The sequence below is a fragment of the Carassius gibelio genome, chromosome B19, assembly GCF_023724105.1.
Source record: "Carassius gibelio isolate Cgi1373 ecotype wild population from Czech Republic chromosome B19, carGib1.2-hapl.c, whole genome shotgun sequence".
Classification (NCBI taxonomy): domain Eukaryota; kingdom Metazoa; phylum Chordata; class Actinopteri; order Cypriniformes; family Cyprinidae; genus Carassius; species Carassius gibelio.
Genome location: NC_068414.1, coordinates 34,834,154 through 34,859,958, shown reverse-complemented (window position 1 = coordinate 34,859,958; position 25,805 = coordinate 34,834,154). Strand labels below are relative to the sequence as shown.

General features: G+C 36.3%; 1 protein-coding gene across 8 annotated transcripts in view; it reads right to left on the bottom strand.

Moving 5' to 3' along the window:
• The window catches only part of LOC127978524 (hyccin), a 36,676-nt gene extending 12,262 nt beyond the window's left edge, over positions 1 to 24,414 (bottom strand). For 2 of the 8 annotated variants that reach the window (XM_052583236.1, XM_052583244.1), the window contains exons 1-5: positions 24,248 to 24,414; positions 9,549 to 9,629; positions 9,361 to 9,462; positions 5,234 to 5,413; positions 846 to 926 (exon numbers count right to left, since the gene is read on the bottom strand). In XM_052583236.1, coding sequence (XP_052439196.1) covers positions 846 to 926; positions 5,234 to 5,413; positions 9,361 to 9,462; positions 9,549 to 9,599 — 414 coding nt within the window. In that variant the 5' untranslated portion in view covers positions 9,600 to 9,629; positions 24,248 to 24,414. Of the gene's footprint in view, positions 1 to 845; positions 927 to 5,233; positions 5,414 to 9,360; positions 9,463 to 9,548; positions 9,630 to 10,792; positions 10,898 to 10,954; positions 11,111 to 12,657; positions 12,786 to 16,663; positions 16,831 to 17,636; positions 17,747 to 20,205; positions 20,433 to 24,247 lie in introns of those variants that run through there. The other 6 variants (XM_052583239.1, XM_052583237.1, XM_052583243.1 and 3 more) reach the window with 6 other exon arrangements.
• Positions 24,415 to 25,805: the final 1,391 nt, after the last annotated feature.

Below are 25,805 nucleotides of genomic sequence, written 5' to 3'. Positions count from 1 at the left end.
GTTTTAAAACGGATTAAAAATCTGTAATTTCCGGAAGTATTTGAAATAGCCTGTAAAAGAGCAATTTACTTTCACTTTAAAATAAGGGTAAATTTGGCGTCAAATTGCTTGAATGCAATTCAAACAACAACAGAATACAATGTCAAACTCACTTAGTATATATAAATTAGGGCTGAAAATAGCTAAAAGACTGAATAAATTGTATCGAACAATGCAGGAAGGCTGCAAAATTCAATGTTAAGTAAATATTTTTAAAGTGTTGTTTTGTAATAGATTTTTTTCTTTGAAAAGCAAAATTTGGGTAATTTATGCAAAGGTGAAAAAAAGGTAAAATACAGCAGTGGAAAAAATATGACCAAAAATAAACCGCAAAGTCAACAGGCTTATCAAAATCCCAAATATTGCTAAACAGAAGAAAGCTGGATTAAAAAATATTAATTCTTTTTTTTTTTTACGTAACGATATTGATTCTTAAATCCCAAGTTTTCAGTTAATGTACAAAACATTGAAGGGCACCTACCATCCAATAAATCACAATAAACATTTTGAATTGTTACTTTTAACATGAAACAAAGTCTCAGATTTCAATTTAAGTCCATTGTATTGCAGTATTGAAACAATAAATGATGTTTGGCGCCGTTTAATGTGGAGTGACAGATCACCTCCTCCACATTAAAACCATTTTCAGCACAAAATAAACATGACTAAACATCTGAAGGAAATATTATGTTATTGTAACTTTCATTATACAAACATCACTAAGTGTAATTTAAGCAGCTTTTATGCCTTAAAAATGAGTGATGTAACCAGTGTTGTGGCTTTAGAGCCGGATCAGATCGACTCACCTCGTGATAAACCGACGGCTTCGATAAGGAAGGGATGCTGAAGGACAACACTTTACTCTGACCGTCTTTATCAACGATTTCCTGAGAGAGAGAGAGAGAGAGATGATAAAATGAAGAGTTGAGACTCGTGAGGGAACACGCACACAACTAAACAAACCCTGTATCTGTACTGAAGCTGCACAAGGCAATAACCTCAAAGACAATGCCTCAACAAATAATCATATTCATGAGATTCATGAGCACATCAATGTGTCGTATTTACTGTATTTAACTTGTTTTGTGTGCTGTTGATGAAGAACGGCAATAAAGCTCAACCCGAAAACAATAATCATTAGAAGACTACACACTTGCAATAAAAAGAAAGAATTAAAAAATTTCCCATCAGTCTCTTTAGCGGATGAATGCAACCAGATAAAACATCTATTACACATCTAATGCATTTCCTTTGCACTGCAATTCCATTTTAGTCCAGTAACACTGAAAACAAAAGATGCCCATCTTTGTCAGAAAGCGAAACAGGACTTTTGTTTATTTGGATCCCCATTAGCCACTACCAAGATAATTGACTGAAGATAATCTAAAGAATTCAATTATAAAATTATTAATTTAGAATATATATATATATATATATATATATATATATATATATATATATATATATATATATATATATATATATATATATATATATATATATATATATATATATATATATATAAAATAAATAAACATTTTTAGTAAATTATAAAAGACTTCAAAAATCTATTGTCACATTTTATTTTATATATACAAACATCCATACATACAAGAAAACAAATATGATTTCCAAATTACCTAAATGCATAATTTTATAATTTAAAAATAAAATAATTGTTTTACATATATATTATATATATAAAATATATATAAAATATATATATAAAAAATATATATATATATATATATATATATATATATATATATATATATATATATATATATAAAAGACTTTAAAAATCTATTTTGGCAACAAACAAAAAATCTCTTAAAATGATATTTGGTAAAATGTGTTAACTGCATAAATAAAACTGTTTCACACAAAGTTAAATCTAGTAAAACGTTTCAGGGATAAAGGATCTTGTCTCTACTTGTGTATAATATGACAAAATAAGAGCATGATGAACTCTGGTCACATGGAGAAGGAAGCTTGTATCTGAAAAACAGCTGAGCTGCTCAGAAACACAGTGAAGCCAGAATAAAGTTGAGAAAGTTTCTCCTCAGGTCTGATGGTGAACGTGTCACGAGTTTGACAAGGTGTCGAAACATTTCAGCACAGTCATGGTGAAAGCACAGAGCGGATGCAGTTCACATGAAACAGATCGAGTGAGATTTCAGAGTGTCTCTGAACACAGGACACCCACCGTCCGTCTGTCTCTGATGGACAGATGACACTTCACTGGGGGTAAACCCTTCAAAGACCACCACGTCACTCAGAGCCGGGCTTCACTGCTCACAGCCGGACAGAAACACCAACACCACAGCAGAAGCCTCTCTGAGCCACATCTACACCACTTCTTGACATGCTTTTTAGGGCTCGGGGAAAGATTCAAAGATTTTTCTAAGTCACACTGATGTGCACAGCTGATTAAATATTGATGACCAAAATAAAACAAATAAAACAAATCACACAATATCCACACAGAAACTCAAAGCTCTTCATGACAACCCGCCAAAACAAAGTTATGTTTAACTTGAAGAAACTGTGAAAGAAACATACTGCTATTGTACAGAAGAGCATACATCTCAATGTAATAATACTACTGACACTAATAATATATTTAATAAAATATATATCATAATTATTACTTATCAAATTTATGATTAATTTATGATGGTAAACATAAGATGTACAACACTTTCTTCGCTAAAAAGGGGTTGTTTAATTTTCATTTGATTAAAAGATAAAGTAATTTGTCTAATTCCAAATTACTAATCTAATTACACCATTCAAATTAAATTCAGAAATATCAAAATTAAAATATGGAATTTGGCGAATAAATAAATTCATTAAAATAATAATAATAATAAAATAAAACTGATTCTGAGAAAAAAAATTAGGTAGTGAGCAGACGAATGCTGCACAAAGTGACTGGTGCATGTCATCGTATATTAGTGGGGGTGGGGGGGGTGAACTTCTCAGCTGCTCTCACTATGCATTGCAGGGTCTTTCGGCAGGACGCGTTGCAGGCGCCATACCACACCGTGATGCAGCTCGTCAGGATGCTCTCGATGGTGTCTCTGTAGAAGGTGTACATGATGGGGGGTGGGGCTCTGGCTCTCCTCAGTTTGCGGAGGAAGTAGAGATGCGGTTATGATTTCTTGGCTACTGCTGTTGTGTTTTCGATCCAGGAGAGGTCCTCTGTGATGTGCACACCCAAGAACTTGGTGCTGCTCACTCTCTCCACAGTCACACCGTTGATGGTCAGAGGAACGTGCGGAGTGTGTGCTCTCCTGAAGTCAACAACAATCTCCTTCGTCTTCTCCACGTTCAGAGAGAGATTGTTGTCCCTGCACCACCCAGCCAGGCGGCTCACCTCACTCCTGTTGTTTGTCTCATCTTTGTTGCTAATGAGACCCACCACAGTCGTGTCATCCGCAAACTTAATGAAGAGGTTGGAGTTGTGTGACGGTGAGCAGTCATGGGTCAGCAGAGTGAAGAGGAGGGGGCTCAGCACACATCCTTGGGGGGCCCCAGTGTTCAGTGTGATGGTGCTGGATGCGTCACTGCCGACCCGTACTGCCTGAGGTCTTCCAGTCAGAAAGTCCTACAGCCAGTTGCACAGCGAAGTGTTGAGTCCCAGCTGGACCAGTTTGTAAATGAGCTGTTGACGGTTGATTGTGTTGAATGCTGAACTGAAGTCTATGAACAGCATTCTGACATATGAGTCCTTTTGTCCAGATGTGTGAGTGCTGAGTGGAGGGTAGTGGAGATGGCATCATTGGTAGACCAGTTGGACCAATATGAAAACTGGAAGGGGTCCAGGGAGGGGGACTTGAAGTAGTTCATGACTGCTGTTCAAAGCACTTCATGAGGATGGGGGTAAGTGCAACAGGATGGTAGTCATTGAAGCAGGACGGAGATGGCTTCTTCGGGACTGGGATGATGGTGGTAGTTTTGAAACATGTAGGAACAACAGCCTGACTCAGTGAGATGTTGAAAATGTCTGTGAAGACATCAGTGAGTTCTGCTGCACAGTCTCTCAGTACACGCCAAGGGATGTTGTCAGGACCCGGAGCTTTGCGGGCATTGATTCTGCTGAAGGATCTCCTCACGCTGTCTGGGGTCAGAGTCATCACCTGGTCGCCGGGAGGAGGTGGAGTCTTCTGTGCAGTGGTGCTGTTTTGTTGCTCAAAGCGAGCGAAGAAGGTGTTCAGCTCGTTCAGCAGAGAGATGTTGTTGTCACAGGTCCGTGGTGGGGGCTTGTAGTCTGTAATGGTCTGTTTCCCCTGCCAAGTGTCTCTGCTGTCGCTGAACTGATGGGCTATCCTCCCGGAGTGCTGTCTCTTAGCCTCTCTGATGCCGCGGGACAGGTTGGCCCTAGCTGTTCTCAGGCCCACCTCATCTCCAGCTCTGAAGGCGTTCCATGTCTTCAGGAGTCTGTAGACCTCCCCCGTCATCCATGGCTTCTGGTTGGCCCGGACAGTGATGGTTTTTGTGACCGTTACATCATCAATACACTTGTTGATGTAGTCAGTGACAGTCTCTGAGTACTCCTGGAGGTCAGAGGTGTTACTACATGTGGCAGCCTGTTTAAACATGTCCCAGTCAGTTGTGTTGAAGCAGTCTTGAGGAACCTCTGATGATCCTTCTGGCCACACTTGAATCTGTTTGCGAACTGGTTTGGTGACTTTAATGGGCGGTCTTGCAAAGTTATTCAATTATGAAACAAATTGACTCCAACTGTAAACCATTTTTCAGCTAAATTCAGTTCAGTCTTGATTCGATTTAGTGGATCCAGTTTTGTTTTAGTTTTAGCTGTGTCAATGCTGCGAAGTTGATTAAAATCCGCTCAATTCTGTTCAATGCTTATTCATTTCAATTATAGTGTCAATTTTGCCAAATTCATTGATTTATCTAGAGTAAAAAGCAGCTCCTAAAGTACTTTCCAACTAAAACCATTCAGCTGGAGCTCTGTTCTCACTGGAGAACTGGCCAAATGATACGAAAGGACTCTTTAAGGGAGTTGATATGGATGATATTTCCTCATGTGTGTGGTCTATGGAGTGTGTGTTGTTGATGCGGAGTGTGTGTTGTTGATGTGGAGTGTGTGTTGTGGAGCAGGGATGTGTGGAGTGTGTGTTGTGAGGCAGGGATGTGTGGAGTGTGTGTTGTGGAGCAGGGCTCTCACCAGGTTGTAGATGCCCAGCAGGAGCGCCTCGATGCATCCGCTGCAGTGAGGATCTCGAGCGGCCGTCACTGAGAGATAACTCCACACCAGCTCAGGCAGAAACTGAAGAGTGAAGCGCTGTAAACGAGGCTCGCCGCTGCGGTAAAACTCAAACAACTGATGACACACGGGCTCCAGCAGCTAAGAGACACAAACACAGCCCTGTTACACCACAACACCAAACACACATCTCATTTACAGACCATACACCCAGATCAGAGCAGGAGTCCACAAGAAATCATTTACACCCCTAAAATAAGTGTGTATATATACATATATATACACATATATATACACATATATACACATACACACACATAAACATACATGTATACGTGACCATGGACCACAAAACCAGTCTGAAGTGACAATTTATCGAAATTAAGATGCATACATTATTGAATGCTGAATAAATCATCTTTCCATTGATGTATGGTTTGTTATGATAGGATAATATTTGGCTGAGATACAACTATTTGAAAATCTGGAATCTGAGGATGTAAAAAAATCTAAATATTGAGAAAATCACCTTTAAAGATGTTCAAATGAAGTTCTTAGCAATGCATATTACTAATTAATTTTTAGGTTTTGATATATTTACGCTAGGAAATTTACAAAATATCTTCATGGAACATGATCTTTGCTTAATATCCTAATGATTTTTAGCATAAAAGAAATATCTAAAACTTTTACACACACAATGTTATTTTGGCTATTGCTATAAATATACCCCAGATACTTAGGACAGGTTTTTTGCTCCAGGGTCTCACACACACACACACACACACACACACACACACACACACACACACACACACAAACATATAAATAAACCGGTGCATCCAAAAAAAAATTTAATATTGTGTAAAACAATTTTTTTTTACATTTTTTTTTTACACCCAAGTGAAACATTCATATATTCTAGATTACTTGCATGTAAAAGTAAAACATTTAAATTTTTTGTTTTCATTTTTATAATAAGAGCTTAGAGCGTTTTGCTATTTTTTTGTTTGATTGATTTTAAGCATCCCCTAAAATGTAAAAAAATATATATAAAATATATATATTTTTGATTATATAAATTTAAATAATTTAATTATTTTATTTTGTATAAAATGTCGAAAATGCTAATAAAAAAAGTCTAAAGAAAGTACAAAAAAAATTCTTAAAATGTAATAAAGTATTTTAAATTATATATTTAAATACTTAAATTTAAATTAAATCACAAAACTAGGGCTAATTCTCAAACTGGGGTATGATAGTAAAATAAAAATAAATAAATAAAAATAAAAAATAAAAATCACAAACAAATAAAATAAATAATTTCCAAATAAAAACTCTTTATATTACTGTATATATTTACTTTATATTATATAAAAACTACTTGATAAAATTACCAAAAAATCTGCACCTCACAAAAAATGTATCAAAATTAAACAATTACTAAAGCACTTTATCTGCATGTGCAATCACTGACCTGTAAACATCCAAATGCAATTGTTAAATTATTGACATATTAACTTATATCTCAGCGATTCTTCAAGTTAATATTTTAGGTCAAAGGCGTTTTGGCTGAGAAAAACAGTTCGGGAACATCAGGTCTAACCAGTTTTATACTGACAGACATTAAACAGCTAGTCGACAGGTTTTATTCAACACCAGATGATACTTGAGTTCATCCTGATGAGGACTGGGACATGATTTTATCTACTGGGATTAGATCACGTTATGATATTACTGGTTAATATTTCATATCATATTGCAACAGTCTTGATTACATCATGTGCTGAAGGGTATTCGACTACTCTTCTGTTGCAAAATAAGACCAGGAACATTTATTTAAAATAGTGTCATCATCTCATGCTGTTTTTAACTCTTTCCCCGCCAGTGTTTTTGCTATATGCGGTTAGCGTTGAAGATCACATTATTTTATTGCATTACTTTTGTGAATCATTTGTTTCTAAAGTGATTCAGTGCATGTATCAAACTATAAAAGTAAAATGTAAGGCATTATTAAAGTCTTTTGCCTTTTGTTCGTTAATATTTTGAATTGTTTTTATTTTTATTTTTTCATTTAAATGTTAAGTTTTGTTGAAATTTTGTTGTATGCATTTGTCATTTTTAGTTAATTTCTTTATTTTTTTAAAACGTGCATAGATAGTATTCACACAGTTTTACCTTGTAGTTTTGGATCGGTTTTAGTTGTTTTAATACTACAATCGATTGCTTCTGTGGTCCTCATTTGTAAATCTGATAAATTTCTAAATATAATATACTACACTTTGAAAAAAATATTTGCATTGGGTTTGTACAAGCTATTTTTACGCATGTTTTTGTTGCATTTCCACACTTTTGACCAGCAGGTGTCACTAGTGTGTGGCGTTTCGAGCGCTTCAGTGAATCATTTAACGAAGCAAATGAAGCAAATTGATTCAAATCTTCAAAAAGATTCATTTCTCCCATCACTATGTCATATGCTTACATATGAGATCGCTCATTTGTGCTCATTAGGAGATCTGTATTAGCGCCCCCTAGTGTATAACACTGAAACAAAACATTGTAAGGCTAAAAGTAACTCGCAGATTTAGTCATTTATTTTATTGTGAACACTGCATGTGCATATTAAAATGAAAGCAAAAGTTTAAAAAAATATTAGTACTAGAGTGCTATTTGTTGAGTGACGATGATGACATTAAGCACATTACTAAAGGAAGCGCTTCAGACTTTATCAGTATATTAGTGAAGTCTGAGAGATTGGTGGATTCCAGTAAAAGACATTCTAGTATGATTGTGTCATTAGTTTGGCTGTTATACAGACACACCCGTCCCACAGAAAACACCCCATCATTCATCAGTGTGATGTTATGCTGCCATGACACCAGACCGCATGATAATGAGCTCATACGGTCATAACTCACGCTGACATCACCACACACACACACACACACACAGAAATAGACATCAGTAACACTGATCTCAAGAGATATTCTGCTTATTTTAGTCCCGACGTCTCTGAGTTTGATCATAAGATCAGAAAACGCATCTGCACGACTTTGAAACTTTGAAACTATTTGAAAATGAAGAGCTGGGAGACAAGAGCAAAGTGTCAGGCTCATATTTGTGTTCATACGCAATTTGTTGCCCAAATTGTCTTTTTAAGATACTTTTCTTCAAACTTCTTATTTAATGTTAAAAAAATAAAGATACAATTATAGTAGGTTATTAATATATTAGTATAGCAATATAATTGTTATTAAAAAAATTAATTAATAAATTAAAATATTTCCCAGGTAAAAAAACAAAACAAAAACACTTTAAATCATTTAGAAATCTTTCTAAAAGTAATTCAGCCCTAGCTGTAATATTTTAGTGTCATTAAGATATTTCTATAGTTTTTAATAGTTTGAGTTATTTATTTTTATTAATTACAAAATTATTTAAAGATTTTTTCCATCAGGATTTATAAGGTTTGTTAAGTTTTAATTTAATTTTTTTCCCCATTACAAAATTACTCAAATTTTTAATATTTGCAAATGTTTTAGTAATTGTGTTAATTTTCCTTTTTTTGTCATTAAAAAATTAAAGGTTTTATTTTATAAGGTTTCTTAGGTTTCATTTTTAATTGTTTTATTTTATTCATAAAAAAAAAAACTCAAATTAAAAGTTAAAACTGAAGCCAACTCAAAATATTAATAAATACAATAATAGTACACAAGTAATTAAATTAATTTAATAACATTTTGCGCATTATAAAATTATGTAAATTAAAAATATATATTTTAATATTTACTAAAGTTTTAATAATTGTGTTTATTTGCTTTTTTTATTTTCCTATGTAGCTTTTGTAAGTTTTTATTTCAGTTTTAGTTTTAGTAATTTCAGTACATCAAGTTGAACTTAATGAGAAGGAGAAATGTTACTTAATAAAATAATTTAAAGTTTTTTTTTATTTCACAATACGTCTTATTTTTCTGTCATTGCTGTATTTCTGGCAACTAGTGACTAAGTTTTAAACAGCACACAATAGGTTTATGAAAGCACAAAAGGATGAGAGAGAAATAAAGAGTGAGGCACAGAGATGGTCTTACGTCGCTGTAATTCTCTCGTATGACTTTATAGAGCGCAGGAACCAGAGAGCCCTTGTCCTTCAGAGAAGCAGCGTAGCTGGAGACGGCCGTCTCTGGAAGAGTCTGAAACAGCAGAAAACACACCGTGACACATCTCAGAGAAACCATATGAGAGAGAGAGAGAGAGAGAGAGAGAGAGAGAGACGCACCTTAAACTCAGACAGCCAGTCCTCCACCACGCTGTGATCCATGGCCAGCATCTTCCCTCATGTGCTGCAGGAGACCTCAGCCTGAAACACACCATCAGACGCTTTCAGACACTTTCAGACAACAGTCACATGACATCATGACATACGGCTTACGACAAACTATGATAGGATTTTTAGTTTTATTTTAAAAGTCACAAGCGTTGCAACCAAAGAGATTCATTCTTAAAATAATCCAAATGAAAAAAAGATTACAAAACAATTACTAAAATAATTAATTAAAAAAACAATTCAATAAAAATAATTTAAATGAAAAGAGGGATGGATGGATGGATGGATGGAAAAGGGGAAAGAGGGATGGATGGAGGGAGGGAAAGAGGGATGGATGGAAAAGGGGAAAGAGGGATGGATGGATGGAGGGAGGGAGGGAAAGAGGGATAGATGGATGGAAGGAGGGATGAGGGAAAGAGGGATATATGGAAGAAGGGAAAGAGGGATGATGAATGGGTGGAGAGAAAGCGGGATAGATGAATGGATGGAGGGAAAGAGGGATAGATGGAAGAAGGTAAAGAGGGATGGATGGAGGGAAAGAGGGATGGATGATAGATGGATGGAAGGAGGGAGGGAAAGAGGGATGGATGGAGGGAAAGAGGGATAGATCGAATAAGGGAAAGAGGGATGGATGGATGGAGGGAAAGAGGGATGGAAGAATGGATGGAGGGAAAGAGGGATGGATGATAGATGGATGGAGGGAAAGAGGGATGGAAGAATGGATGGAGGGAAAGAGGGATGGATGGAGGGAAAGAGGGATGGATTGAAGGTTGGCTGGATGGAGGGAAATGTTTTAAAGTGACAGTCAAGTCATTTATGTCTAAAAGATTCAATTAAAAGTTGTTCTTTTGAACTTTGTTCATCTGTGAATCCTGAAAAATAAAATGCATCACGATTTCCATGAAAATATTGTGCAGCACAACTGCTTTCAACATTGATGATAATCAGAAATGTTTCTCGAGCAGTAAATCATCATATTATACTGATTTCTGAAGATCATGTGACACTGAAGACTGGAGGAATGATGCTGAAAATACAGCGCTACATCACATGAATAAATTACACTTTACACTTTTTATTCATATAGAAAACATCTTTTTTTTATTATTTAAATGCAATAATATTTCACATTTTTGTTGTTATTCATTGTATTTTTGTTTAAATAAATGCATCCTTGGTGATGAAAAGAGACTTACTCAGAACTTTATCAAAAAAAACATGCCTGACCAAATTCCATTTTCTTCATTTTTTGGCAAAAGAGTCATGATATTTATATTCTCTCACAGACATTTTCCGTGGGTCTGATTTCCACCCGCTCTGACTCTCTCTCTCTCTCTCTCTCTCTCACACTAACTTACTGTCGTCAGTTTTTCCTCTCGTTCTTTCTCTCTGCCCAAAACTTCTGTCTGTTCCCCTTCATATCATGCATGAGTCACTCCGGTCTGTTTATAACCTCTACGGCTTCCCACAGTCAACGTCTCTGACAGCCATTAGTCTGCAGCTCTCAAAGCGCTCTTTAATTAGCACAGAGAGCGATCGACAGCAGAGAGAGAGAGAGAGAGAGAGAGAGAGAGAGAGAGAGAGAGAGGGTAAACACTCCTTCATTCACGGCTGTATTGATTAGTCTAAACCGCCCCTCCTTTCCCCTGGTGATGGATTAATAACTGTTGCACAGCTTGAGTGAGTCTTATCCCGAACACGAGCGATTGGATTAAGCGACTCCAGTGCCAGGAACGGCTTTCCGCTTCAGGAAAGGGATTTTGTCCTGGTTTCCTTCTATGGTGCTGGAACGGCCGGATTCAGAGCTACTGTAAACAATCGGCTCAGGACGGAGAATCAGCTGACGCTGCTGAAGGGATGAACGTAAATGTTTGGTGCTCGAGTGGTTAATTATTCATTCAACTGCCCTCGCTTATCACCTGACGAGTCATCTGAGGAATATAAACACGGGTGACCTTTGACCTGGTAGAGCCGGACGGACGATATCGGTTACTGGACTGATCCTGGAACTGTAATCCACAGTCAAACAGATTAATGAAGCTAGCAGATGGGAAAGAGAGAGAGAGATAGAGAGAGAGAGAGGGAAAGAGGGATGTATGTATGGATAGATGGATGGAGGAAGTGAAAGAGGGAAGGATGGATGGATGGAGGGAAAGAGCATCCCTCTTTAACAATCATATCAATGGAGGGAAGGAAGGATGGAGTGATGGATGAATGGATGGTTGGAAAGACAGATAGATTAATAAAGGAAAGATGGATGATGGACGGAAGGATAGAGGTAAATGAGAGATGACGGAAAGGGGGAAGGAGGGAAAGAGATGGATGGATGGAGAGGAAAAGAGGGAAGGATGGATGGATGGAGGGAAACAGCATCCTTCTTTAACAATCATATCAATGGAGGGAAGGAAGGATGGAGTGATGAAGGAAAGAAGGATGGAGTAATGGATGAATGGATGGTTGGAAAGACAGATGGATTGATCAAGGGAAAAGAGATGATGGATGGAAGGATAGAGGTAAATGAGAGATGAGGGAAAGGGGGAAGGAGGGAAAGAGATGGATGGATGGATGGAGGAAGTAAAAGAGGGAAGGATGGATGGATGGAGGGAAAGAGCATCCCTCTTTAACAATAATATCAATGGAGGGAAAGAAGGATGGAGTGATGAGGGAAAGAACGATGGAGTAATGGATGAATGGATGGTTGGAAAGACAGATGGATTGATCAAGGGAAAAGAGATGATGGATGGATGGAGAGGAAAAGAGGGAAGGGGTGAATGGATGGTAGGGAAAGCGGGATGATGGAAGGAGGGAATGAGGGATGATGGGAGGAAGGGATGAATGGATGGAAGAAGGGAAAGAGGAAAAGAGGGATGGATGGATGAATGTATAGATGGATGAAGAAGAGGAGCAAAAAAAGACTGAAGAACATGATTTTCTTGACTCATTATTTGGTCAAACTGCCAAATTGAAAGATTATTTGCATAAAAGGGTCAATTAAAAATGTACTGAACAGCTGCATCTATGAGTAAAGACAAGAGAACTCAGTGCCACTGGCTGAACGAACCACGCAACAGGAAACAGGAAGCAGTATGTGTTTAAACCACACGCCCCCGTGTGCAAACATTAGACCTGCGTCTCAGGTTCAGTCCAGCAAACCACCAAACATCAGAGATCAGATTAACACTTAATAACCTGAAAAACACAGAAGCACAGATAAAAGAACACGTCACCCAGAAATAAACAAATCACTAGTCTGCTCCAAACACAAAGGTTCTTACAAGACTAAAGGTTGTTCAATAATGAGGCTAATACCAGTCAACTGAAAAATAAGACCGAATCTACAGTAGAGTTCAGCTTTATATTTGATTATTTGTTCAATCCAATTAAAATATACTACACGTGTTCCAGTACTTTTAAGGTGCTTTATATTAGTGGTCAACCGATATTGTTTTTTTTTTTTTTTTGGCAATCGATGCCGATATCTTGGAAATCAGGGGCCGATATCTGATATAAAACCGATATTTTTATTGTTGTTATTATTAATATTTAAGAAATTTGAAATCATTTGACAATAGATTTAAAAATAAATGTGCAAAATAAACATACTTCAACTTTAGATGACAAAGTATTTTTCACAAATAAATAAATATTTTAAAAAATAAATTAAAAAGGAAGTAAACACTGTATCAAACAGGGGACTCAGTTTTCTGGGAAGTCTGTGTGCATTGGGAATCATATTTTTCTAATAAAGCCAGGGTAACCCTCATTTTACATACAGCTAAGAGAAAATGACATGAATATCACAGTGAGCAAAAGCATAAAGCGCAGCATAATTTGAAATCAGAAGTTTAAAGTTTAAAGCTTTCAATTCACACGCACCGACCGTCACACAGAGAATACATGATCATGCTGGATAAACATACACACTTCACAAGATCTCACAGCTGGATTTGACTACGTTTGCAAGGTTTGTGAAATCAAATGTTCATTAGCCATTCAAAGATCGTTAAATTATTTAAATGCATATTTGCTTAATGCTGGCGGCAAACAAGAAAGTATTACAATGTTTGCCTTTCTATTACTAATAATATAAAAGTAATAGCTATAATACTTTCTATATAAATTAATTCCTTTGTTTAACTGTTTTATCGGATTATTAGACCTCTATATATATTAGACAGACCTGTTAACAACGAGAGTAAACGAGAGAGAGAGTGAGCACCGTGTTCTCAGGTGCTGCCTTTCTCACACCGTCAAAATAAAAGTCCCACCTCGAACCCATCAGCCAAGCAGAAAAACTTTATTTGAAAAATGCCAAATATCGGCCGATATATCGGTCGAACTCTTCTCTATATCCAAGCTTATTTAGAGCAAAAAAACGCATTTTTAAATGATTTAATATCGTAAATGACTTGAAAGTGAACAAACCTTTGAATATCAACACTAAAAAGGGTGCAATGATTTATTTCTCCAGTGAAAAATAAAATATAGTCATAAAATATAAACCTGTCAAACGGATTGGATAGTTACGCAGCTAAGTATACTCCAGGGTTTCGAAGCAAGCACATAATATCCCTGAACACTTGCACATCACAAAAGCCTGAGCAAAAAAAAAAATCTCTGGAAAAGGCTTAAAGTAGAGAAGAAAAGCCCAGAAGTCACGCTGATGGAGCATATTTATAGGATGCGTCATGGAAGGACTGAGTGACTCAGACGTGTGTGGAGATCCAGAACACAAGCACTGAACCTCCATCTGATCCTACAGACACACTCAATACTGGAGATTTAGCACAGCTTTCTTCACTTTGGCTGCTTTACAGCAGTACAGCCTTAGGATTTCTGCAATGAGCAAAACGTGAACAGAACCGTGGGATATACTGTAATGGAGAACGTCACAGAACATGGCAAAATCTGGATGAATAAATCAAAAGTAGAGCTGTAGAGTTCATCACTTCTGCCTATGCTTTTAATTTAAAGAGTAAACCTCTATTGAGCAGCACCCCCCCCAAAACAATCGAATTTAATAAAATGTTAAAATATTACATTAAATAAAGTTTTACAAAACTAATTTGATTCCTACAGTTTAAAAAAAATATATGAAAAAAGGAATTGTTTAAATGTAATTTAATTACATTTAAAAAAGATTAGCCTAAATAAATTGTCAAAGATCTATGCATTCATTTGATTACTACTGGATTTTGATAATACATTTTTATTAAATCATAAAAGACAAATTCGAGAAAAAATATATTTAAAAAAAAACTACAACACAGAACTTGTAGAAGAAATTGTATAAGGGCTGTATTATTATTACTGTATTATATTAATATTATCTTGTAAAATTTCAAATACTTTTCTAAATTGTTGTTAACATTTTATGAAATCAATGGGTTAGACTTTGATTATAACAATTAAATTAAAATATTAAAAATTGAAACCAGGAAAATTAAAACAGACAACAGCGAATATTAGGGCCCTATTATTGTAAAGTTATTGTATTAATGATTGATTAATTAGTCTATTAAATTGATAAAATAAAATATGAATTCAACTGATTAATCATCCTTTTTGATTATTTAAATAAATGAAATCACTAAAGAATGGAATCCAGAAAAAAAATCAGAAGGATTTCAGAAAAAAAAAAAAAAATAAATCATGGTGCGTACTATTCGTACATTTTTAATAAATTACTAAATTATTCAAATGTTATTAATACTATTAATTAGTAGCCCTTTAAAATTGTTGCAATTTATTTAATCCTTTAAAAAAAAACGAATCTAGAAAAAAAAACAAAAAAAAAACACTGAATTTAGGAAAAAAAATCTAACTGATTTGATAGCACCCTACAGTCCAGAATATAGCTGACAGTAAACAGAAGCAGCAGCAGAGAAAGACCATTACATGAGCACTAAAGCTCTCCTCCTCTGATTCCTCCATAATGGACACAGTAAATATTCAATCTTTAGCGACAGACATATCATTAGAGCTCAGTTCTGAGACTCAGAGGCTTGAGACTCCTGGAATTACTGCAGAGAGTCTGATTAAAGCCCACGGAGAGGCTCACTGTGAAGACGGGGTGTAGAGACGTTAATGAGGGTCCTCCACACTCCCTGCAGACGCTGAAGCCAACACACATCCACACAACAAGAGTTAGACGCTTCTGCACAGTTGCTGTTGTACTCACACAGAGACAGATGTTAAAGGAGGATGAAGTCAAGCTCAAATACCGCTGACAAACTATTTTAGTTCTGCAACCTGATATAACGAAATAAGATACTCAAAAAACGCCTTGATTTATCTGTCTGCAAGTGACTGGATCAGAAGAGGAGCTGCTGTAAGAGACTGGAGGGGGAGGGGCTACGAGAGGCCTCGATGATGTCATCAGCGAGGGATAGTCGTTTCAGAGATGGATAAAGAGATTGCATTTTGATGAAAGATTGCAAAAAACTAACAAATAAATCAAATTTAAACCAGGAAAGCATATTTAAGTAAACCAGGTGACTATCATGACGACAAAAATAAATAAATAAAATAAAACAATAAAAAAACGGTAATTAAGTAATTTATAAAAGGTAATTTATTATAAATTATATTAATCATAAAAATAAAAATATACAATTTAATAAATGTATATAAAAAATGTAAACAATAATATTAAATGAAACATTAATATTCATGGTTATAATATTTATAATATAAAATAATACCAATATAAAAATAAAATTTATAATTAAAAAAACTAAAATTTGTTTAGGACAATACATCATAATACGAATATGCTACTATATATTATGTATTATTGGTAGAGACATTATGAATCGTGTATAGCGTAAAATTAGTTTGTCGTTACGCATCTAATTTCTGATCATATAAAACATGCCACTATAGTTATCATAATACTGCAAATTATCCATTATATCCAAGTTGTGTTTTGCATTAAACCACTTTTAACAGGCTAAAACAAATTCTCTGTGAACACTTTCACTATTAATTTGTGTTAGTTCATCTAATCACAATAACGCTTTTAAACCACAGCACCGTCTCTCTTTCGGCACGTATGAGCGCCAGACCTAAAAACATCCATCAGCCGCCGGCCACAACCCAGATTTCTGGATCCTCCTCTTCACAGCAACCTCAAATCTAATCAATCTGGATCAAATCTCTTCAGGCCGATAACGAGAAGACAGAAAGGGTCCGCCGAGAGGAGGATTCAATCCCATGAACTCACAGCGCTCCAGCATCCTCAGGAAAGGAAAACTGCAAGCGCAGGAAATCTGAGCGTCAGCTCTCAGCAACAGGTTTCACAATCAAAAGAAGGAATGCTTCTGAACAACAGTTTCTTCAGAATCACATGATCAGCTCAAACTGAAGCTCACAGAAACACAAGTTCACACGCCCCGCCCATTTAATGATTGATTTCTTACTCATTACATAATTAGAATAATCAGAGTATGATTCAATCGGAAACTGTAGTAGTATCAGCTCCATTTATCACATTTCACCACAAAAATCACAAAGAAGATTGCCAGTAAGTGCACCATTTCCCAAACACTTAAAGCATATACGTGCTTTCAGATTCTTGTATTTTAATTCACATTTAAGCTGGTCATTAAGTGCTCTATTCAACAAACCCTCAACAAGAAAAAACCCAGCATTATTCAACTAGAATTTAACCTACCAGCTGGTGAAGTATTATCAGCACTGTTTATCATGACTTTACCACAAAATCAGCACAAAGAAAAAGTAAAAAGCCATCAGACTGGTTCTGAGGAACAAACAACCACGTCCTTGCATTCGTCTCGAAACTCATACGCTTTTAAATCTGCTCATATTTCACATGTTCACATGTAACAAGTGCGCTATTTCACAAACACTTCACAAGAAAAATCCCTCAAAAAACAAGATTAGGATATGCTGGATTAGTCTGACGTCCAAACACACTCCCTCGAGACATACACACACACTTCAGCCCCCCAGATTGAAACGTTAACACACACACACACACATTCCTGACTATTCCTGTTTTATTTTAAGCTGTCTTACCGTCCGAAGTCCGAATGACAGAGGAATATCCCACAGAGCGACTCCCTCCTCATCTCACAAACGTTTCTTCATTTCCTGTTTCAAACCCTGCTAGCCCCTCCCACCCACTCACACAGACCCGACAGCCAATCAGAGCGAGGGCAGTCCGCACAAGAGCCAATCAGAGCGCAGGAGGCTGGGTTTCGGAGGGAAACCTGCTCCGTCTGCTTCGACTGGTTAACACAAACACACACACGGAGGAAAACCAGCAGGATCTGACACCACTGTGGCTCAGACGAGGAGACCCAAAACAACCCCGAGGACACGCTTTCAATACGGATGCAGAAGAGCCATTAAAACACTTCCACTGCTACACGACACAATAATGACAGGAAACACAGAGTTTATCAGCAGACTGGAGATTCAGGAACTGATGGATGACAGATGAATGAGTGAGGAAGAAAGACAATGCATTAGTCAATTAGCGAGCTACATCTAACTCAGATGAAATGAAAAGAAAAAAAAAATGCATTTATCTACTCTCATGTCATTTCACACCTATATGATTCAACATAAGGGTGAGTAAATGATGACAAATAAATTAAAACCCTTACAGAACACGGGTGAACTCCCCATAAAAAAACTCAAAAACACATTAATCTGAGTGAAATCAAAAAAATAATTTTGGCTGAAAAATACTGACTAAAATATATGCACTACTTTTCAAATACAGTCATTACTTTTTATTCAGCAAAAATGCATTAAATTGATCAAAAGTAACAGTAAAGACATTTACAAAGTGACCAAAGACTTCTGTTTCAATTAAAAGTTGTTCTTTTGAACTTTCTGTTCATCTGTGAATCCTGAAAAATAAAATGCATCACGATTTCCACAAAAATATTGAGCAGCACAACTGTTTTCAACATTGATAATAATCAGAAATGTTTCTTGAGCAGTAAATCAGTATATTATACTGATTTCTGAAGATCATGTGACACTGAGGACTGGAGGAATGATGCTGAAAATACAGCGGTGCATCACATGAATAAATTACACTTTAACAGAGATTCACACAGAAAACCGCTTTTTTAAATTGTAAAAATATTCAACAAATAAATGCAGCCTTTGTGAGCATTTATTTTGCCCTAACCCTCACCTTGAATGACAGTGTACATTGTTAAAATATAATAAAAGATAATAATTATAATAAATGCACAACATTAAAAATGTATACTGTAATTCAGCCAACTCTTTCATTCCTTTTTCATTCTCATCCTCACACACAAATAACAGTCTCTTTTAAACACAACGGGACATGCATCTGTGCTCAAGGGTATATTGTGTACTTGTCACTTTCCCAGACAAAACAGCTTCAAAAACTGGTTGTAATGAACATCACAACTGGCACAGACACACACCCTGACTTCTAGGAATCAAGTAAAGCCAGATAATAAAAAACAAGATATTTTTGCATGCAATACGTATCAGACAGTTCTTGAAGGGTGTGAAAACTTTTGAATAACTCGCTTTCACAAGCCAAATGTCAATCTATGGCATTACCATTTTTACAATGACTTGTAGAACTTGTCTTTCTGGGACACATCAGAGCCATAACCTAAACTTGTATCTGTCTGAAGCTCAAATGCACGTGATTGGGCCATTTTTTGTTGTTTTGTGCATCTTTCAGTGACTCAGTCTGCGATGTTTTTCATGTGGAGGTGTCGTGACAGTCATTCAGGTGAGGCTGGTCCATCTTGAACATCAGGAGGAGGATAAAAGGATATTGATTATCTTAACTGCCATTTAGAAAAGCTTTTTATTCTGCAAAGTACCTCACTAATGGAGCGCCAACAAAGAGAAAACAGGTTACTCGGGGCACGAGCGGCCGTCGTGGTTCAGAAAACCTGAACTCTGAACAAACCCAGACCGGCTTAAAGAAACAGTTCACTCAAAACTGAAAGATTAGAGACTGGAAAGATTGTTTCAGTCCATTTTAAGACTTTGGATGTCTTCGAAGATAGCAGAGGAGTCACATTTTTAGAGCCTGGCAGTTTTAGTCACCATTGGCTTTAAATGTAAACTGGAAAATGCTGCTATGAATATAGACATAGTAAAAGTATGAAAGGAAATGATTTACAAGTCCATATCTGGTCATTTTGAGAGTATTAGCTGGGAGCAGCTGATATCTGGTTGGTCGATTAACAAAAGCATGAATTTTGAAGAGTAAAGGCATTTAAAAACTCACTATGATTAATGTTTTAAAACAATTGTTCATTGATAGTTAACAACTGTTATGTCAAATAATGCCATTAACTAAGGGAAATGTAACATTAGCCCATTCCATGATGAAAATAAACATGTATTTTACATTTAGTGAACTTTTTCTTTAAAGAAACCAGGCTAAAACACCATAGAAAACCAACTCCAATGTCAGCTGTTCACATAAAAGTCACAAAAGCCACCAAAAATGATATTCTGGAAGGCGAATGATAAGCTACAACATTAGTCCCTCTAAACACCAACGATTATACAAATTGAAATTCATGTCACAAATTAGCTGAACAAGTGTGAAAACCCTAGTCTCGCTCACCCTGGGGCCGTTCCTGTTCCTGTGCGAGATTCAGTCTGACAGATGCACAATATCCACCTTTAGCACAGAAATATTAATCACATCTTTCATGAAACACGAATGCTGCTGGACTCCAGACGCCATTTAGAGAATTATGCAACTCAACTCACACACGACACAGTCTTCTGAGTAACATCACGACAAATGTTTCCTGTCAGGAACATCATGAGGCGAACAACACCATCACGAACACATTAAACACCACACCTAATGCATGTGACTAAATGAATGGGATACGTCATGACTTGAGCCATCCTGCAATGTTTTACTTCCAGTTTTGCTAATTTAGCTTAAAAGCAGAAACTGATTACACACAACATCCTCTTAAACTGGGAAATACCACTGGCACTCATTCCACACAGCGAGTGGCTCCAGTTCAAGCGAACAAATATTTATATGGTGATAATGGTGATTATTAGAGATCTTTACAAGTCAATTATTAAATATTTGGAAACTGAACAATAATACACAAGCCATCTTGTCTGTAAGGTACTTTCCGAGTTTTTTGGTAACTGTTGTATATCGCCAAGTACAAAGGCATAGTTCACACTGGAGATGAATCTAGGAAAACATAAGAAATATATTTCTAATATTTTACCAGTAGGAAAAGCTGTCATCAAACTTAAATGATATTCTCAAGGAATTGTGACAAAGATATATTCACATTTTTCTGTCAATACGCAAAAGTGTTGCCGAAATGCAACCTCACTTCCTGTTTGGCGTCTTTTGATACCAGAAAGTTTATTATGTTTCTGGAGAACAGTGTCAAAATCTAAAAACTCAAGTTGTGATTTTTGTGAGGACGGATCTGAAGATGATCTGCACCAATTTTGAAAAAGATTGGAGAAGGAGAAAGTTGGGCACGCTAAATCACAATGAAATCGCAATTGAAATTAGGCAAAAGCTGAAATTGTCATGCACATTAGGGCTGAAAAACCAAATTTGAATAATACAAATATTTGGCTTTTGGGTTCTCTTCTGAGGCCACAAGAGGCCGCATCAAACAAATATTAATAATGCATGTTTCTTCAAAAGAAATAAAATAACACGACTACCGTAAAAAATAAAAAATAATGTTTCAATTAATGTTTATAAACCATATATAATTAACTTGCTTAAACAATTAGAAACAAAACAGCATCATGTATGTATAGTTTCATATAAAGGACCGTAAACCAATCACAAAGAGTACTTTTGCTTTTAAAAACATGAGATGCAGTCGGATGGGGAAAAACGCTTAAAGTCTTTCGGCTTTCTAAACATGCCGCTCTTTTGTGTGAGACGCGCGTGTAATGGTGATAGATGTCGCAAAATGCCCAAAATATGCATTCTGTGTGAACGGCTTGGTTTCCAATTTGAAGTAAACAACATCTTCTCCGCATTCGTTCTTTTTTTCCACAATATTTTGAATAAACAACATAGCAGCACTACATCTATTGGGTTCAACTGGATAAGCTATGAACTGCTAAAATGGCATAAACTTGTTTTAAATAAATAAAATAATAGTATTCCAATGGCTGGAAACCTTAGGCCGGTAGACAATGACTAGTGTCATTTAAACATGCAAAACTATTGTGAAAACACAGGCCCACTTCCTATTCAGCACCTTAACATTCATATCAAACACAAAGAGTTTAATATATATTACAAAGCTTTTAATTAAAACAACATTTGACTAACATTGTGTTAAATTTATCTGACCCAAGTTTGAGCACGATCAGATGAAAGCTTGAAAAAGAACCAGTGACGGAAATTGCAATCCCAGGCTGCATTTAATTAGAAGAGGAAAAAATAATAATTTTCTAGGCTACTTGGTTGAGAAGTTAATAGCTAAAACGTAAATGAGAAATTGAGCTGTTGGTGGCACAATCTCAATAAGGCTGCAAAAAAGAAAGCAGCACAAATGTAATTTTCTCACAGCCGTGAGCATGTTGTCAAATCTACAATGACTTATAAAGCTCTTATTCTTATTGAAAGCTCTAAAGCGCTGGACCCGGAGGACGCTGGAGACGCTGTCAGTGCCAATTACACTCACATCTGCATTATTGTACTCCCAATCTCTTTAGACTGTTGCATATTGATTTAAATCACAGATTAATGAACTGCCTGTGGGTTATGCATGTAGAGGAGAGAGTGGACATCCACTAAAACACGGACAGTAATGAAACATCCCAGTGCAGACGGCACATCGTTCACACGTTAATAAGCATCGTTATGGTGCGTAATAAGGTGCCATTTAAAGGTCAGACGTAAGCAGAAATCCCCGCTCAAAGAGGAAGATCCAAACCGCACAGACAGGAATGATAACAGTGTAAGAGAAACCGACGATCAGTATCACTCCCTCGAGATCAGTGACACACTCCTATACTTCTGACTTTCCACAGAGTCTGGACCAATTTACAGCTTGTTCTGGCCAAGAATCGCCCACTTGTACAAGAAGAGACTTGTTAAAGAGTTCATTTCATCTGAGAACCAGTCTTGAGTGGGTTTCGCTGGAAATTAATATTACAAAAATACACTGGAAATGAAAAAAATTGAATAAAATAGTTCACTAAAATGAAGATGGGTACGGTCAACTCAGCCCCAATATAATTTACTCTTACAAAAACATTTTAATGCATGAAAAATGTCACAAAGGGACATCCTTTAAAATTTTGGAGTGAGGAAACAAACAACTCTGTGAATTAGAGTTTCGAATCGATTCTCTTTGAATCGACGGACAGTTTGAATCGAATTGATGGAAATGAATCACTTACCAAATAATTGTATTTCATACTGATGGGATGCAATTAAAACATCTCAACTCTTTTCCACAATACAAAGGAGAAAAGGCACCAAGTGCCTCTTAGCGTCTTTAATGACACTAACCTTGCAAATTTGACCAAATATGGTGATTGCAACCAGCTCGTTTGTGCGCACAAATGCATCAGACGGTCAGTAACCAGACTGTGGCCCTGCAATCTGAGGCTGAGACGAGAAACTGTCACTGGAACCAACTGTATGCGTGATGTTCATCAGCTCACATCTACAAATCATACCATATAATAACATCCGTACAGCTGTGGTCTTCACGTGCCAGAGAGACACCAGCCACATCTGCATGCATCTTATCAGCTGTCAGATAAAGAGAGGACACAACTGTGATTTTCTGCTCGTTGGGCACAACTCTTATCTCTTCATGAGTGGCTTCTCTCATCACAGAGGTCATTTCCTTTTATAATCTTGCTCCTTTAAAAACAGGCTGATCATCTGTCATGCAGTGACTGGAAGGAAGGTGAACCATGTGACTGATGTTTGTGTGTGTGCGTGTGCAACTCCCATTACACAACAAGACACTTAAACACTGCATGCACAAACACTGAAAAAGGCTAAGGCTAACAAATATTCATTCATCCACACACTTTGGCTACAAATAAGCACTCAAACAATAAATGCATGCATGCACATACTAAATACAAATAACACTGCATGCATGCATATTTATACTCATGCATGTCACACAGAGAACCATGCATGAGCATGCATACACACATCAAGCACTCAAATCAATGTACTTTTGTGCATGTACACAAGCACACAAACAAACACTATGCATAAACAAATAAGCATGCATGCATGCATAAATACAAACAAGAATTTAAACACACAAAGTCGTACAAACCCATGCACATACGTACACACACTCAGAAACACAAACATATATACATGCATACACACACACTTGAGCAATGACAGCTCGAGCACAACTGCCTTGTCAACTGCTTTAAACAGCAAGAGCAAAGTCTATCTTTCATCAACACTTCTTATCGAAGATGTCCAAATATCTTCTCCCTCATATGAAGTTTGCAAAGACAAACATGAATGGGTTTAATCATCCGAAACGCTTTATGAGCTCAGTTTGTTTAACAGTCACATGAGATGAACCGCCACGCCATCAGCGAATGTACACAAGACTCATGTAGATCTCGTATAAAGGAAGTTTTTTATATATATTTATACTCACTTATCATGCTATATGCACGGCTTTTTCCCCGCTCGCCTGGTTTATGTCTCGGTTAGTCCATTAACACGCTGAAATAACTGAACACACGCGAGTCCTTCACCAATACTTTCACACACTTCAGTCTATCATGGAGCGAGTTAGGGTTTCTGATTGACAGCGGCACGGGCCAATGGCGGAGGAGGATATAAAACCCGCAGCCGCTTCCACAAATAGCAGCCAATCATATGGCCCCGTGGGCGTGACTTCGCGGTTTCCACTAGCGAGGTAGACTGTGTCTCTTAACTACTGTTAAATGTATTCAGTAATGTGTAATTTACGACCGAAAAGACATGTTTTGTGTGCTAAATTAGACTATATAAGTACACACATTTAAATTCAAAATATTTTTGAAAAATAATGCATACATATAAGTCAAATGACAGTGAAAATGTATACAAATAATGAAAAATAGCATTGTAGCTCCTTGCAAACAATACTATGGTCAGTGGTGAAGCGTGTGTAGGGTTATGCACGTGATCGGATTCTCTGAGAGGGTTCATGAATCATTTGATTCAGATCTGGACTTCAGAGCGCGAAAGATTCAGAGTAGGTTGCGAATCGAGCATTTTTCACAGAATTGATTCAGAGTCGGACTTCGAATCACATTGCAAATTATTTAATTGATCCGAATTTCGGAGCGGGTTTGTGAATCATTTGTTTCAGATCACAACTTCGGGGCGTGACTCATTATATTTGGATTGGGTCCGCGAATGAGCATTTCATAGATCATGTGATTCAGATCAATACTTCTGAGCGCATATTGCAAATTATTTGATTCAGATTGGAACATTGTTTGTTGCGAATCACTTGATTTAGATCGAAACTTCTGAGTGAATGTTTGTGAATCATTTGGGTTTCAAATCGGATTCATGAATAATACAGATCGGAGTTTCAGAGCAGGTTCGCAAATCATTATTCTGATCCGGACTTCGGAGAGTGTTTCGTGAATCATTTCATTCAGATCTTCGGAGTGCGAATCCTTTTATTTAAATCGGAACTTTGAAGCAGGTTCGTAAATCTTTCAGATCAGGACTTTGGAGCGTAAATCATTTGATTCGTGAAACTTTTGATTCAAAGTGTTTATTGCAATCACTTGATGTAGATCGGAAATTTTAGCAAAAGGGTTTGTGAATCTTCTGATTCAGATTCGGACTTCATGAATCATTGAATTTGAAACGGGTTTTATTTATTTTTCAACGATCAACTTTTATTATGTGCTGAAACAAAAAAGTATATACAAAATAATAAACTATAAACATTTAGAAAGTAATTAATTAAATGGTTAATGAAGGTTTAAAAGGTGCAATCATTCTAAAATATTCTTATTATTAATATACCAAATATAAAGCAGTAGACGCAAAGTGTTTAAGACTTTAGATCAATATTCATATTCATACTCATTTTCACATTAAAAGGAATAATTATTTAAAGCATGTTCGTGCTTTAATAAACTAAAATATTAAAATACACACAAGTAGATACACCAAAGGACACAAATAATAACAAATCCCTTAAACTA